Here is a 17,121-nt window from a genome sequence, read left to right as displayed (position 1 = left end):
TTTAATGTAAAATCTAAGCACAGGTAAGGCAACTAGTCACCACAGGAAAAAATCTGGTAAACTTTATAGGAATACAGTCTAATGAAGATCAAAATTCCTAGGCCTTTAAGAGATGGTTAAAGTAGAAAAAAAAATGCCTAAGTTTCAGCAACAGACTGCTTCGGGAACCTTTTCTGGAGCACAGTGAGCTGGGACAACAAATGCATTTACTGGATGAAGGAAATCTAGCACACGCTATGAAACGACACCCACAAAGATTAAGAAAATCATTTGTTTTAATGTTTGGTCCTCAATCATCTGAACATAGCTCTTCTCAGAGGAGAAACACTGACTGCCTCACGATTGCAGGGACGGACGAAATCTCTGGTTGGGGAAGAGGAGCAGCAGCCCAGGCACGCTAAAAGTCTAGCGACCACGCCCAGGGTCCTTCCTTTCGTTATAAAGAGCTTGAACAGAGCTGCTGGGCCTCAGAGGACTGGACCTGCCTCGACCGGGGCTGGAGATGGCAGTTTCTGAGGAAAGCCAGCCCTAGAGAAGACTCCAGGCCTGTAAGCCACTGTGGCGTCACTGCCCTTGGGCCAGAGCTCACCCCAGTGACCCCAAGTTGAAGGAAGAGCAGAGGCAACCCAGCCAAGGACAGGGGGTCACCTCTGTGCAGAGTGGTTTACTGTGCAAACCCCCCACACAAAACACAGGAGCAGCTGGGCAACTCCGAAGTGCTTAGGGACTGGAGACTGACTCAGAATCTGGAACTTTCTCTAGACATAGCAGCCTTTTCTCCCTCCTTGCTTTGCTTTGATGAGGGCTGTGGGGAGCCCAGGTGTGAGGCAGGCATCACTGGTCTGACTCACTGCCAAGACCCTGCAAAGAACAATATGTTTATCATTAATCGATATGCTTATGGGTAAGTGTACACCTACCTCGCGCCTGGACCATTTGGAGTAGGCAAGAACCAGGCACTTCTCCTGAAGACTTTGGACAGCTCTTCACAACAGAGCACACTCAAGTTGGTCTTAGTGCGGGGGTCTCAAAGCATGGTACCCAAACCCTCTTGCTACGCAAGGCGTGTGTGTACATAGACTTTGTCATAATATCCATTATCATAACTAACTCAAATGGGACTAGTTAAAATAAGACTAGATTTTAAAAAGTGAGTCCATTTGAAGAAAAGTATGAAATAAATACTAGTACAGATGGTCTAGAAGTGGAACAGATGACGAAAATGGCGTGTGCCTGCCTAGGTTGATGACACACCCAAACGGTGCCCACCTTTCTATCAGGGCCTTTCCCAGACAGGCTTACCGCCCAGGGTTCTCCCCACTGGTACGAGGTCTGAGCACCTTACCTCAGGCAGATGCCTGCTGGAGCTCAGGGGGTGGCATACCTGATCGTAATCTGCCACATATTTATATTTCTTCTCCCGATAGTAGTATTTTTTCTTCATGCAGTAGAGGACTATGACGTCACACAGCACTGTTGCCTGAGTGGAGCACAGGGCGAGAAAGAACGAGCCAGGATGCTTTCTCCCTGTTACTCTGTGTGTGCCCCTTCCCACGAAGCCTGGAACCTTTCACTGGAAAGGAAAGGCTCTTCCATCTCTCCAGAGAAGGCCGGGCCCTGAGGGTTGTGGTCTTGGGGAAGGGGTCAAGGGAAACAAGCCCAGAGGGTCAAGTCTAGAAACAGTCTAGGGTCAAGGGGAAGGACCAGGCCATCAGCTGAGGATCTCACCTCGCTGTACTAACTACCGCTGAGGAAGGCGCCAGCCCTGGGGGGACGGAGAGGTCTGAGTCACTCACCACCCCTAAGAGCGCCAAGCCAGAGCCAATGTTGATCATGGTAGGGATGATGTCAAACTTCCCAGCCTGCAAATAACAGAAGAAAAAGAAAAAAGAATTGTGATAGGGGTGGGGTAAGAGGAGAGAGCAGATACAGGGTCGGGTGAGGGCCCCTTGTCCCGGCCAACCCAGAAGAGGACTAGTGGGGTCTGACGAGAGGAGCCAGCAGCTAGCGGCCAGGCTACCTTTCCAAACACGATGATGTCGAAGCGGATGCCGTAGGCCTTGATGAGTGTGCGGTGCTCTGTGCCTGTCAGGTCATTGTAGTACTTGGCAAACCTGGGGGAAGGAGGACGGGTTAGAGGGAGACAGCACAGGGCAGCGAGTGACAGTGGCTGGATCTACCACTCTGGGTCTGGGTGAGGGATGTTAGAGCAGAACTCCCCAAAGGCCCTGGAAGAGTTGGCACTGGCTAAAGATTTGCTCTGCCTGCTGAACAGACCACACTTGAGCACTTCAGGGCCTCTCCTGGCTACTGTGGGCTGTGCAGCAGGAGGACTGGCCTGGTGACGAGGACGGCCCAGGGCCCACAGAGGCAGAGGGTCTGGAATGCTGGCAGAAGGCACAGGAAGCATTCCTTTCTCCATCATCACTGTTGCCTCCTACAGCTTAAACCGGAACTTCTTGCTCTGAAAGTCTTTCTTGATATAGCTGAGCCACCTGCCTCTCTCAAGGAGACCCTGGCCACTAACAGAATGTGGCCAGCCAGCAGCAATCTCCAATACTGCTTTGTGAGTAAGGGGACCGAGCCGGCCATGACACTCACAGCATCAGCATTGGACTTTTTTTTTTTAAAGAACCATTGATCTGTCACTGGATGAGTGGATGAACAAAATGTGGTATGTACACACAATGGCATATTCTTTGGCCATAAAGAGATGAAGGACCGATAAATGCTACTACATGGATGAACCTTGAAAAGAACAGGATGCTAAATGAAAGAAGCCAGTCACAGAATGCCACATATTGTATGATTCCACTCATCTGCATGTCCAGGATAGGCAAATCTGTAGAGACAGTAGATTAGTGGCTGCGAGGGGCGGTGGTAGATGGGAGGACAGAGAGGTGACAGTGAAGGGTACGGGATTTCTTTTTGAGGCAATGAAAATGTTCTAAAATTGACTGTGATAATAGTTGCACAGCTCTGTGAATATGCTGAAAAAGATTGAATCCTATACTTTAAATGCATGAGCTGTGTGGTATGAAAATTCTATCTCAGTAATGCCATTAAAAAAAAAACACGAGGGGGAGTGAGAACACAGTAGGATGAGAACTGCTGAGACACGACACCATTTGCAGCCCTGTGTTATACAGGGGATCTACCAGGAGCCTCAACTCTCAGCCCCTGATCTATCTGGCCCACGACTGGTCCAGGCCAGGGGAACTGAGGCAGGCCTGATGCTGGTGGAGCTCGGGGGATGGGTTCCATCAGCTTCTCTCTGTTCTGAGGTTCCAACCCACGCTTGAGGTTTCCTACAGTGGTTTCTACAAGAACTCTGTAACAGCAGAGAAAGAGCAACACAAATCTAACTCCCTTACTAGGAAAAAGTTCAAATATCTGCCCTCCTATCAGCGGGTTAGATGGTTCAAAAGGATAGCAGAGCCACGTGCATTTGATTCCACACGCCACCACTAGAGGGAGACAGGTGCAACAGAAAGCGCCATTGGCCTACTCAGCAGGTCCCCGTGGGGCCTAATTTTAAGAGTGGCTAAGTGTGAAAGATGCAATAAAGGACACATGAAAATGTACCTGGTTATAGATTTTACTGCCTTGAGAAAGTGGAAAACAACCCTAACCCTAACCCTAACCCTAACCCTAACCCTAAACCCCTAACCCTAACCCCCGAACCCTAAACCCTAAACCCTAACCCTAAACCCTAACCCTAACCCGCACCTCAGCCCTTGCATCAGATTACCAGCTGCTACTAGGTTGAATACTGTCCCCTAAAATTAACGTCCACCTAGAACCTGAGAATGTGACCTTACTTGGAAATAGGCTGTTTGCAGATGTAATTGGTTAAGATGAGGTCATACTGGATTAGGGTGAGCCCTGAATCCAAGATGACTGGTTCCCTTATCAGAAGAGGTGAAGACACACAGTGACACAGACACACAGGGCTAACGCCATGTGACGACAGAGACTAGAGGGATGTGTCTACCAGCCAAGGAACACCAAGGATGGCTGGAGCCACCAGAAGTTGGAAGAGGCCAGGAAGGAGCCTGGCCTTGCTGACACAGTGATTTCAGGCTTCTAGGCTTCAGAACTGTGAGAGAATAAGTTCCTGTTGTTTCAAGCCACCTACTTTGTGGTAATTTGTTATGGCAGCCCTAGTAAACGAAAACACAGCACTTCATCAGGGAAATAATAGCAAAGGCCTTCCTGGAGGCTAACACCTGTATCCCCTGCACCTCGGAGATTCCAGGAGCAGGCCCTGGCTTTGAGAAACCAATTGCTGTGTCAGGGCCCAGAGGCCTTTGGACTGGAGGATCATGAGCTCATCCACTCCTCAGAACTCGTGAGTGGACGTCCTGCCTGAGGCTGGCCTGAGAAAGCTCAAGCAGCCAGCCTCTCTTGGCTCCTCTGAAAACTGTCTCAGCACGTTTCTTGAGGCAGGAAAGGGCAAGGGAGGCTCTTATGGGCCAGGATGCCACAGGGCAAAGCCCTCCCTGGGACACTGTCCCTGGTGCACGGCCTTCCCACCTGCTCTTGGGGTGCTGCCCGACTGGCTGTGGAGCCCTACTGGGAAGTGATCCAGCCACCATCACCCCCAACACATGAGAAATGGGGCCCAAGCTCATGCCCACCTGAAGTTGTAGCCGGGGGACACATTGTGGTCCACATCCCGGGTATCCAGGCGGCGGAAGGAGTACTTGGGCAAGCAGAGGGAGGCAGCTCTATCCAGGTTGCAGTTCCACTTGATCTGGATGCCCATGATGCCTCCCTGTGGGTTGCAAGCAGAGACAGAGCACGCTTTCCTCAGAGCCCATTCTAGAACAAGATGTCAAAGACTGTGCTAGAAAAGCCAGGATCTGTGCATGAGACAGGAATCAGCCTAACGAGACAGGGCCATCTGCAAGGCCCCTGCCATAACAAGATAAGGCCCCTAACCAATTGGAAGCTAGGAGAATCAGACAGAGGCCACCAAGACCCACATTCCGCAGCCTCCAGACCTTCCTGGGCTCACGCATGTGCCCTAGCACCCAGACGTCCACTGAAGGTGACCCCAGCCCCATTAGCATAATAAGAATCACATCCAGAGGTGGAGAGCTAGGCTGCTAATGATACATGCATTGCATATGGTAACATGCTACGAGACAGCATAGGCACAAGCACAACCCCACCTCTACATGCCATGACAAGGCCCTCCTCCCCAGCCTTTGCCTAATAAAAGCCCCACAATCCTACTCCCTAATGAGCTGGTCACCGGTCCCTTTCCTTTCTGCACTGGCTCCCTTGTGCCTCTCCTTTGCACAAGCTAATGAACTTTTACTTTTCTACTCCCATTTGTTGTCTTTCTCGATTTTCATCCTGGAGGACAATAAGAACCAATGTGCCGGTAACACACGTACCTCGACAGCCATGTCCTGGAAGCTGTGCCCTGCGTTCGCCACTATGTTGCCAAGACGGAATATGGGGCAGAAGGGATCTGTTATGGCATCATAAATGCACGATTTGAGGTAGGTCGTGGTGATGTTGGATAGGATATTCCTCCTAAAGTCGGGAGGAAGCAGAAAACAGGAGCGAAGAAAACTTCAAAGAGCCAGAAATTTCTTCAAGACATTGATGAACTCACACGGCTGGCCACCACTTACTTGCTGAAATTAAATTTGGGATACCAGATGTTGTTCTTAACCAAAAGAGTGAAGTTTTCTGCAGCCTTTAAAAGAGCAGGTCTGAAAAAAATTATAACATATTGTTAATAAAAGTACAAATACATGTAAACTTGCATACTTATGTAATATTTTTTAAAAGCATATACACATCTTACAATGTCATTTGTCAAGAAGTGAAACATTTCTAGCATTTTCTACTCTGCTCTGCATGAACTCTAGGTCAAGAGAGGAGACGGTAAGCAAGCCTTCCGGGTTCTTCCTCTCATGGCCTCTTGCCCAAGGCAGCAGGAATTTCAGAGCCCAAGGAATAGCTAATAAAGGGTGGTGCCTGGTGGCCTCACTGGAAATCATTCAGCCGGCAGCTGTTGGGTTTCAGGGCCTGCCTCCCTCAGGTGGTCTCAGGGGAGTGCTCAGCAGATCTGGTTTGACAAGTGAAAGCAAAGGGAAATCCACCTACAGGCTGGATCCTGACCTGTCTCAAAAGTACACAAATAGTGCTGGCCTGCTGGTGCACAGTCTCTGCTTGGAAGTGCCATGTCAGCTCCTGGCTAACAATGCGAGTGGAATCTGTCCCCAAAGGGACTCCATTTCTTTGGTGGATTTCTACAGGAGAATCTGGCACTGTAGGCAGGCCCCTCCCTGGGGGAAGCTTTGAAGTTATAAACAATATCAGCAGTTTTCCCAACCCTGAGACAGGAACAAGGCCGATGACAAGGCCACACAATGAAGTGAGCTGAGCCTGATGACAAGCACAGGCCTTGACCAACACACTTCTCTCGGGGCTTCAAATTCCCTCATCCCTGTTTCAAGAGGGATGGATTATATCAGGGTTTTTCAAACTTTTGTCATTCCCTATACCATGACCTTTCCCCCACATCTGTGTATTTCATATGCAATACTCTTAACTCACCTTTTTAAAAAATTGAGGTGAAATTCACATAACAAAGTTAACCATTTTGCAGTGTACCATTGTGTCATTTAGTACATTCACAATGCTATGGTTACAATGCTATGTAACCATCACCTCTATCTAGTTCCAGAACATTTTCATCATCCCAAAAGGAAACTATGTACCTATTAAGCAATTACTATCTATTCTTTCCTCTCAGCCCTTAGGAACTACTAATCTGCTTTCTGTCTCTACTGATTTGTCTATTCTTGATATTTCATATGAATGGATGTTTCATACATGGTCTTTGTGTCTGCCTTCTTTTGCTTAGCATAATATTTTCGAGGTTCGAGGTAGCATATATCAGAACTTCATTCCTTCTTTATGGCTGAATCATATTCCATTGTAGGGACATACCACAGTCTCCCTCTTCACCTGTTGATGGGCATTGTTTCCACCTTTAGGATCAACTCACTTTTCTATTGACATTCATTTTGAAATGAAACTTTCCATCATGGCCATAAAAAATATCATTTACTACAAGTCAGAGGTGGTTATTCAAATAAATGTAACCAAGTCAAAACAATGTTACTGAAAGTTGTGGTTAATATTATTGTCTGCCCAAGGTGCTGAATCTAGGGCTTGTCCTTTGTGAGAAATGGAAATCAGCAAGTGACAGAAGCGTATTAAAGACACTCCAAACCAGGAATTCTTCCATGATATCAGCTAAGGGGCTGAATAAGAATGGCAATGAGTATGTCTTTCTCTCCATGTGACTCAATGTTATTTCATGTATCAGTGTACACTTAAAAATCATCTTATATTAGATTATATCTTTAATCGCACTGTCCAATGAAAATATACTGCAAGACATAAACCATATTGTAACTTAAAACTTCCTAGTAGACATATTAAAAAGTAAAAAGAAACAAGTGAAATTAACTTTTCTATAATCACCCAATATATCTAAAATATTACTTCAACATGTAAACAGCATAAATATTATTGAGATATTAATATATATTTTTTTCATAACAAGTCTTTGCAATCTGGAGTGCGTTTTACACTGATGGCACATCTCATTTTGGACCCAGCCATACTTCAAATGCTCGACAGCGACACATGGTCAGGTCAGTAGCTCGTGTTGGAGCTACTGTGTTGGAATATTGGAGAAAACAGCTCCATGAGATCTTTTCCAGCTCTAAAATATTAGGACTCCCTTTCTTTTAGTATTTCCTTCCCTAGCCTGAGCTACTGCCCTCAGCAATCTCTAAATCAGTGGTTCTCAACCTTTTCTTCTGTTGCAATGCACCCTGGATAAGGTTCACGTGGCTGCCTGCTCCCCCAGGACTTATCTAGGTTTCAGTCTTCTGAACTCTGGGTAAGACAGGCTGAGGTTGCAAGCAATTCTGAGAGCTTACCTCTAACTCCACCCACTCAAAGCACAGCAAATTACAATGGAGAAGAATGTTATTCTAGGGCAACCTGCTCTAGTTGATAAAACACACTTTATAGTGGGCTTTAATTATTTTCCAGCCCAGAATTTGTTCCCCCTTTTTCTGGTAACAGAATCCCAATTTTCCTTTAGAAGCCACACCTCCCCTACTCTCAGCCCGTGTCATTTGGATGGGCTGACTCCGCCTCTAGCTCCAGAAGTGGGCATGTGACCCAGGCCCAAGATGATAAGCAAAATCCATCACCCAGTCACAGTGATGGGTTGGCCTCAGGTGTGATGACAGACAGGTCTAGAATCTCAGTGGACAACTGGGCAAGGAGACCCGGCCTTGGGGGGATGTAAGCCCAGAGCCGCCTCCTGGGACTACGCCAGGTCCTGCAAATGATGCCAACGTGAAGGCAGCAGAGCCAAGAGACGGAGGCTCTGATGTTGTCCTTTGAGCTCCAGATCTAGCCATGCTGGGATCTCTGTGGTTAGTTAAATAAGAAACTGTCTCCATGGCATGTGCACACGCACATGCACACACACACTTAAGGCATTGGGAACAGTTTCCTGTCAGTTACTTGCAACTGACAGAGTCCTAACAGAAATAAGTCATCTGCACTCTTATCATGAGTGACGAATACTGTGGCTCACCTCACCGCTGATGGTTGCTGACTTGTGGTTGAGAACCGTCACCCTAGAGAAGCCTGACTACACAGACACCAAGAGCACAAAGCCACAGCACACAGGCTTAAGTCCCCTGCAGCCTTCTCTCAGGCCCGAGAATCAGAGTTTAGGGCACTTCCTTCCCTCGGTCAGGACTCACTCTGGCGCACGTGCATCATACTCCACAGGGCACCAGGCTGCCACCTCGCACGTCTTCACAGTCTCATTGAACAGCACACATCTTCCTGTTGCGACTCCTACAGGGGTGAGGAGGACCCAGGCCCACAGGGATCTCTTATTTTCTATTTTTGTGAGGAAGAGAATGGAAGCCCCACCACAGCATCCTATGTGATCCATCTTGAGCTATTCCGATTCTGGGATTTAGACAGTGTCCAGAAATAGGAATTGGAGGAAAACAGTTGCCTGAGCTCTAGCCATGTCTCTGTTTTGCCAGTTGCAGGGCTAGGGTGATGCCAAGCCACAGCACAGGGCAAGATCTGGGATGGCTTCTGGATGCAGATGACAGGTGTGTGTCAAGAGGGTCCTGCGACCCCAATCTGGACATCAGGCTCACCCAGGGTCATGCAAGGGCACTGGGGGATGTGCGAGATTTCTTTATCCTGGAGACTTTGCTATCAGAGGAGCCCCACAGGGGGCACAATCTGGCCAGGGGCTGCCCTCCCCAGGCTAAGCGTCTACTGTGGGGTCACAGCTGTGCATTCGTACCGCTGCTATGGGTGCCTGTGGAGCCAGCAACACAGTCGGCATCTGACTTACACACATTCGTCTTATCTGGAATCTGGAAAAAGAAGAACGAGTGAAAACAAGGTCCATGTGGTCCGGGTCCACATCCAGCTGATAGGCATGGACGCAGGGGACGTGAGGTCCAAGGCTCTTTCCAGGAGAAGCTGCCTACCTCAGGACAGAGGCCCTGGGTCTGGTTCATGGTGATGATCATGTTGGTCATGACGAAGAGGGAGTTTTCCTCCTGTAGAGTGGGCAGAGGGGAGAGAGTACTGCTCTGTTACCTTCAGAGGAGTCACGCAGAACCACAAGGAAGGCCAATGTTCATTTAATAGGACAGCACCTTTCACTTCTCCCACATGCCACACAGAAAACAATTTAAAAAACTGATCTTATGGTCTCCCATTCTCTTCTATGAGAGTTTATAACCTAATCGAAAACAGGAACTCAAACAAATACTTGTATATGCGTGTTAATAGCAGCATTATTCACAATAGCCCAAAGGGAGAGACAGCCCAAGTGTCCGTCAACAGATGAATGGATACACAAACTGTGGACTATACCTATAATGGAATATGATTCAGCCATGAAAAGGAATGAAGCACCGACACATGCTACAATGTTGACGAACCTCAAAAACATGATGCTAAGTCAAAGAAGCCAGACAAAAGGCCACATGTTGTATGATTCCATTGATATGAAATTTCCAGAATAGGCAAATCCATAGAGACAGAAAGTACATGTGTGGCTGCCAGGGGATGTGAAGGAGGGTGGAAACCAGAGTGCTTAATGAGCATGGGGTTTCCTTTTAGGGTGATGAAAATGTTCTGGAACTAGTTAAGGTGATGGTTGCGTAATATCATGAATGCACTCAATGCCACTGAATTTTTCATTTTGAAATGATTAATATTATGATATGTGAATTTCACTCCAATTAAAAAATGTCTATAACCTGAAATGGTTCCTTAATAAAGTTTGATTTGTTGAGGGAAAAGAGCCAAATGCTCTAAAGTTCTCTGCCGACCAGATTGCCTCAGAGGTAGAAAAACACGAGGCCCTAAAGGGCTCATATTTGGCTGTCTTCTCTCCTAGCTGGAATTAAAATAAAACATTTTGGAAAAGACTCAATCAGGGTCAGCAATTGACACTTCTCCCTTTGTGAAGGTTCAGTTTTCTCTTTGTGAGTATGAAGGTGCGACATGGTTGACGTGAGTTCTGGAGAGCAATTCGCTGGGGATGAGACTGAAGAATTGCTAATAATGACCTCCTGATATAAAGACAAAGACCTCAAAAGACTCTAGCTGGACCTCCCGTTCACTGGGTGCTGGCATTCTAAAATGAAACGCCAGAAGCTTTCTCTCAGCGTTTCATACTCCTTGGAAGAGCGGAATCAGCGCTGTGAGCCATCTGGGGGATGGACTCCGGGTAACTCGGGGATCAAAGGTGAAGATATCTCCACCTCCAGGTCTGACAAGGTGGTGGAAGCTCAGGGAATAGCTGGCATCTTTCAAAGAAAGGCCTAGAACAAATCATGTTGGGAGACGAGGAAATGGCCACAACACAGGTCACAAGGCTGTGGCATGACGCCCGAGTCTCTCCCAGCACGGGTGTTTCATATATAAACGCACTGCTTCCTCAGTGTTCACACAAGGCTGCTCCCGTGACTCTCTGGAGTCAGAAGGGAACATTCCGTACGGTCTACTTTTGGTTGCCTATTTCTTATCTATAGTCAGGCGCTGCACAACTTACGACGACACACCACATATACGACGACCGTGGTCCCAAGAGATTAGTACCGTGGAGCCTAGGTGTGTAGCAGGCTATACCATCTAGGTTTGTGTAAGCACACTCTATGATGTTCACACAATGACAAAACTGCCTAACAATGCATTTCGCAGAACGTATCCCCAAAGTTAAGCAATGTAAGACTGAATTTTAAGTTTAGGGAACTTTCAGTCTGGAGATGAGCCAAGTAGATGTGGTGCAAACAGATGTTTGATTCTCATCTTCAGAGAAGCAGAAGGACACCATGAAATCTCATGAAGAGAGCCCTGTGGATCTCATACAGCCCCCTGTCCAGATCCATGATGGAAGGCAGAGTTGCTGCATGTTCCCTCCACTGAGGGACAGAAGCAGGTGGCCCGTACCCTTCCTTGGTTCCAGTAAACAGACTGAGTGTGATATTCCCAGAGCCTGCCAGGACGAGGCCGTGCCATCCCAGGAAGCAGAGGTCTCTCTGTCCAGACAGGTGCATGCCTACAGGACCACCCACCTCCCACAAACTATGAATCTTCTGTTCCATTTGATGTTTACAGCTCATTCGCTCTGTCTTCTCCCTGGGCACCCCTCAAGACCCTCCTCTGGGGAAGGCAGGGAGAAAATGAATAGACTTGAAAAAAGAGAGAGATTCCGAAGTCCTTGCTTTCCCTTGCAGAGCTGTGAGCCAAGACTTGGCAGCTTATCTGCATTTGGCCACCCCTAGTCACCCTCGCACGTAAGCCATCTGGAGGGATATGTCGGGGTTTGGCTGCGTAAGTCAATATTTAACTTGGAGTTTTGTGGATTAAGAGACTGGAGACTAGGATGCTGCGCCAATTTTTTCCCTTACCTTTGTTCCTGAAGGAATCCTATGTGGGTATGTCTGTTTCGTTCTTGTTTTTGGTCTCTAATTGCTGTTAAAGTTTTTACACTGTCTGAAAAGATTAACCTTGTGAGTTTACAACAATAAAGCAAATACAAAATGTGGAAAGACAATATTTCCACCTGAATTTTTCCCAGGATTTAAAACATTTGCTTTTTTTCACCTTTCAGGGTTTGAGACAGACTCAGATGTGCACATGGAAAGCTTCCTGTGTTTAAGCCAGCCATGTTTCAGATCTGAAGAAATATAGCTGATTGAATATTACCTGTTAGACCCTGAGCACTGATTTCTTGACTAAGATGATCAGTGTGGGCCCTGGTGATGTTAGAACTCTGCCTGTGCCATTCGTTAATCAAGTGTGCCAGGTCAGGAATGGGAAAGGAGCTAATCAGAAGCTTTACTGCTGGACAGATGTCACAGGTGAAGCCTACCTGAGCTGGAATCACATAATCAGCCACATCCCAGATCCGGAATCCAAGTGCAGAAGTGTTGGTGACAGTCACACCCTTGGCTTTGGCAGTAACTGAGCTGACCACTGAGTCCGTTTCCTGGTATCCTTTTTCCCACACAAACACCCACCTACAAAATAAAACAGGCCTCTTAAATTGCCATTAGGATTCCATGAATCTGAAACGATGCTAGGGAGCCTCTGATAGCCAGAGGCTGAAAGTATGACACTTAGTAATTAAGTGACTTTACAAAAGTAGCTTAACATATGGGGGCTCCATTTCCATTTCTGGAAAATGGGGATAATAACATCTAAACCACCGAGTGGTTTCTGGGAAATAAATGAGATGATGCAGGTAAAGTACTTAGCACAGTGAATAACATAAAGAAAATACTCGGTGAGTGCTGTCTATGTTACTAGATATTTGAGCACTTTTAAGGAACTATGACTTGTGGAATCACCAAGAGATAATAAAAATTATGATAACAATGGTTACCATTTGAGTGTTTTTAGGTGCCAGGTACTGATCTAAGCTCTTTATATGTATTAACTAATTTAATACTGACCATTTTGTAAGGCAAGCATCATAAGTATTCTCCATTTCACAGAGGAGAAAACTGAGAAACAGAGAGGTTAAGTCACTTGCCCAAGGTAACACAGCTAGTAAGTGACAGAGTCAGGATTTGAACTCAAGCCTTTTGCCTCTGAAGCCTCTTCTCTTGCCCTCTATGCTGTCCCTCTAGAATGGAGAATCTCACCACTTAAGTAACATTTTATAGTAGTTTCTTACTTTTTCCCCAAGAATTCAGGTCACATTAATGCTTCTCTCCTCTGAAGTAGGGGCATTACTACCAGCCTGAATAATTAAAAATCTAAAAGCAATAGTGCATAGTGGTTAGGACACTGGAACACAGACTGAAGCCATGAACACAAGTTCATGTCTCAGCTCCACCACTCACTAGGCATAACTTTGGCCAAGTTGCTTAACTTCTCTGTGCTTCAGTTTATCCCATCTATAAGATGGGAACGATGACAGGACGTCACAGGATTGTTGTGAGGTTAAATGAGTTAGTGGATGTCAAACGCCTAGAACAACGTTTGTGAATCGCCATCCGTAGGCTGAAATTGGCCATGATGGGAGTATTTACACTATGGAAGTTGGCCCATACTGCAGATCAGAACTCCTCCCCACCAGAGCTGTTGTTAAACATCTCCCAACAACTTATTATTTCCAGAACCAAGGAATGCTAGCAGCCCTCTCCCCTCCTTATAAGCCCTGGATGCTGAGACTTCAGAAATTCACTGGTTTTGGTTACTTATTCATGGGTTTGTCTGGTCTGAGCAGTTTCCAAATGCATTGCCCATCCCAGAGATGGGCTTTCCCGCTAACAAGTCCTCTTCTTCAGGGGTTCTAGGAATTCAGCTGCAATAGAAGCTTCCATTCAATTCTAGTTGGACGCACGGAAGCTTAGGGCAGGAAGATCATTCTCATTTTACCACCGAGGACAGTGAGTTGCTAAATCAGAGACACATGGTTTCACAGGAATCACTATGAGATTAACCGTTTCCTCATCATGTGATGATAATGGAAATAAACGAGAAATACGTCTTCAGTCTCTTTTTTTCAGGAAGGACTGCTGTAGGTCACTATGGGAAGAGACCACAATTTCACCAAAATGAACTGGGTCAGGAAGTTAAGAGAAAAGTTAAAAAAAAAAAAAAGTCCTTAATTCAGATCCTGAGTCAGTTTTGATCATAGTAAGATGGATAAAAGCAAAAAGCAAAGCATTTACAGCTTTAAAAATCCACCTGATCAAGGTAGAGAACACTCGTAGGAACCCTAGAAAGCTCGCTGCCCAACAGAAATATAACACGAGCCATATATGTAGTTTAAACATTTGTAGTAGCCATATTAAAAAGTAAAAAGAAACAGGTAAAATTAATTTTAATGATATATTTTATGTAACCCAATATGATCAAAACATTTTAACATGTTACCAATGTAAGATGTATTAATATGATATTTTACTTTGTTTTGTACCATGTCTTTGACATCTGGTGTGTATTTTAGTGACAGCACATCTGAACTTGGAGTAGGAACATTACAAGGGCTCGACAGCCACATGTGACTACTGGCTACCATATCGTGCAGCACAGATATACATACTTTCTGCAGTCTAGAACTTTACAGACAGCTACCCTAAGGTAGATGTAAACTGATCCTTCCACGAGCATCAAAAGCCGAGAGGGAAAATCTGAGAGAGTGCTCCTGATTCCAAATGCTTCAGGTCTGACCAAGCAATGTGAGTTTAGTTAACCCGCTAGCAGTGGGTCTCAAAATTTAGGATGCATCACAATCACTGGGGGCAAAAAGTTGGTAGTAGTGGTACTTAATGAGTCCAAACCTGGGGGAGATCCAGGTGGTTCTGATGTAAAGTCCATGCCTGGAAAGCCATTTTATTGAATACTGTCAGAACCTACTGCTGCTGGGCAGATAGAAGCCAAACCCACCAGAGCATGCAAATTCCCTGGGGCAGTGTTAACAGATTCCAGTCCCATCCCAGGGTGGGGGAATCTGATACTTTTAAACAATTCCTGAAGTAAGTCATGATCAGGTAGGTTTGGGAAACTCTAGGACACTGGTTCCCAGACTTTGGTGCACATCAGAATCTCCTGGAGAGGGGCTGGCCCAGTGGCACAGCGGTTAAGTTTGCACGTTCCGTTTCTTGGCGGCCTGGGGTTCACTGGTTGGGATCCCGGGTGTGGACATGGCATCACTTGGCAAAAGCCATGCTGTGGCAGGCATCCCACATATAAAGTAGAGGAAGATGGGCATGGATTTTCAGCTTAGGGCCAGTCTTCCTCAGCAAAACGAGGAGGATTGGCAGTAGTTAGCTCAGGGCTAATCTTCCTCAAACAAACAAACAAACAAACAAACAGAATCTCCAGGAGAGCTAGTCATACTCCACAGCAATCAAATCAGAAGGTCTGGGGATGGGTGCCAGCAATCAGTAGTTTTTAAAGATTCCAAAATGGTTCTAATGCGTAGTTGGGGACCACTGCATTAGGCCTTTTAAGAAAAGGAATGACCAAGCAGATAACATCTGTCAGCTTAACAGGTGTAAATACCAGAACACTCCAGGTGGACCTTACCTCAGCTGCTAAGTTAATGTCCACCTCCTCTCGTAAGTTTTACTAAATTGCAATGCATGCATTCAATTAAAATTAAGCACTTGGTGAGGACTGAAGGTGGCAGGGCACACAGAAGCGTAAGAGGGCAGCATGGGGAATGATGAGGCTAAGGCAGGTACCTATACAAAGAACCTCAACGACCCGACAAAACGAAGCGAACTTTAAATGCTTTTTGGAAGCGTAACCTCTGTATTATCCTGGGTTACCACATGGTGCTGAAAGCACCAGAAGCCACAAACCCAAAATGAACCATGTGGAAATTCGAAATCTTGGTTTCTGTCAGCAGATAGATCAGAATGGGAAGTGAGGAGCAAAGATTAAGATGTTTAGGGCACAGCCGCACCGCCCCCGCCCCTCGCCCCCGCCCCATTGCCAAAGGACATCATGGAGCACGTCGGAAGAAAAGCAGCAGGAAGGGCGAGGATAAAGGTCTAGCCAGGCTTTATCCTTAAAACACAACGTCAAAGCACCCTTCTGCCCCGGAGCCCGGCACAGAGCCCATTCCCCCCGTGGCTAGGGTCCGGAGAGGGGTGTGTCACCGGCCTCGGGTCGCCACCCGCGGGACCCCACCTGGAGGGCGCCCGCGGGGCTCATCCGACGACCTCGGCCAGGAGGAGCAGGTGCACGGCCGGGTCCCAGAAGGAGGAGCTCCCAGGCCTCGGGTCGCCCCCAGGCCCGGGGGTCACCGGGCCGGCGCGGCCGCGCTCACCCGATGACGTAGGCCAGGATGAGCAGCTGCACGGCCCGGTTCATGAGCCCCACTTTACGGCTGCGGATGAGCACGATGCGCGGCGTGTCGTACTCGAACAGGAAGGCGGCCAGCCCTGCGCAGCAGCCCGCCATGGCCCGCGCCCCGCCGCCGCCGCCGCGCCGCCCCGCTCCGCGCTCTGGCCTAGGCCCGCGCACCCGTCGCCTCGTCCCCGCTCGGGAGCCCCGCCCAGGCGGCCCGGCCAGCCCGCGGCGACGCCATTCACGGGGGAGGGCCCGGAAGGAGGTGGTGCTAGCCCTCGGGGGAGGGGGCCAGGCGGAAGGCGTGACCTCCCCCTCGGGTACGAGCAACGCCTGGGAGGGCCGGGGGAGCGACCCCTTCAAGTGGGATGGGCTCTACGGGCAAGGAGTGACCTCCCCTTTGGGAACGAATGACCCCCTCAGAGGAGCCGGGGCCAGGGGAGTGGGGTGTGAGTGACTTCGTCAGGAGTGGCAAGGAGAGGGAATGACCCCTTCAGGAGGGCCCGGGAGAACGAGTGACCCTCTTAGGGGACATAGCGCCCTCCGGGAGTTACCTCCTCAGGGGGGCCCTGGAGGAGGGGTAATGAGCGACCTCCTTAGGGGGTCTAGGAAGTACGAGTGACTTTGTAGGGGGGCAGCCTAGGAGAAAGAGCAATCCCTCGGGAGCTCCAAACTTGTGCAGGCTCTAATGAGGGGGAGCTGGGG

General features: G+C 47.8%; 2 protein-coding genes across 5 annotated transcripts in view; one reads left to right on the top strand and one right to left on the bottom strand.

The window, feature by feature from the left end:
- Window positions 1-257: 257 nt before the first annotated feature.
- On the bottom strand, window positions 258-16,585 carry P2RX4 (purinergic receptor P2X 4). The gene is made up of 12 exons (XM_008508556.2): window positions 16,397-16,585; window positions 12,479-12,626; window positions 9,579-9,650; window positions 9,389-9,461; window positions 8,823-8,919; window positions 5,649-5,729; window positions 5,406-5,547; window positions 4,641-4,777; window positions 2,021-2,114; window positions 1,797-1,862; window positions 1,385-1,480; window positions 258-861 (listed from the first exon to the last, which is right to left on the bottom strand). The coding sequence occupies exons 1-12, from the start codon at window positions 16,528-16,530 to the stop codon at window positions 835-837; spliced, it is 1,167 nt and encodes a 388-aa protein (XP_008506778.2). The 5' UTR covers window positions 16,531-16,585; the 3' UTR covers window positions 258-834.
- The window catches only part of IFT81 (intraflagellar transport 81), a 185,944-nt gene continuing 185,319 nt past the window's right edge, over window positions 16,497-17,121 (top strand). For 3 of the 4 annotated variants that reach the window (XM_070628996.1, XM_070628995.1, XM_070628994.1), the window contains exon 1: window positions 16,601-16,736. The gene's annotated coding sequence lies outside the window, so the exon portion shown is untranslated. Of the gene's footprint in view, window positions 16,737-17,121 lie in introns of all 4 variants that reach the window. The other variant, XM_070628993.1, reaches the window with a different exon arrangement.

Source organism: Equus przewalskii, chromosome 7 (genome assembly GCF_037783145.1).
Source record: "Equus przewalskii isolate Varuska chromosome 7, EquPr2, whole genome shotgun sequence".
NCBI classification, from domain to species: domain Eukaryota; kingdom Metazoa; phylum Chordata; class Mammalia; order Perissodactyla; family Equidae; genus Equus; species Equus przewalskii.
Note: the sequence above shows the minus strand (reverse complement) of the source record. Positions and strands in the feature narration are given on the sequence as shown.

Coding starts and splice junctions, on each gene's coding strand:
- P2RX4 (XM_008508556.2), bottom strand. CDS start 16,530: ATGGCGGGCTGCTGCGCAGGGCTGGCCGCCTTCCTGTTCGAGTACGAC. Junction 12,627..16,396: donor ATCCTGGCCTACGTCATCGG/GTGAGCGCGGCC, acceptor TTTATTTTGTAG/GTGGGTGTTTGTGTGGGAAA. Junction 8,920..9,388: donor CACAGGCACCCATAGCAGCG/GTACGAATGCAC, acceptor TCACCCCTGTAG/GAGTCGCAACAGGAAGATGT.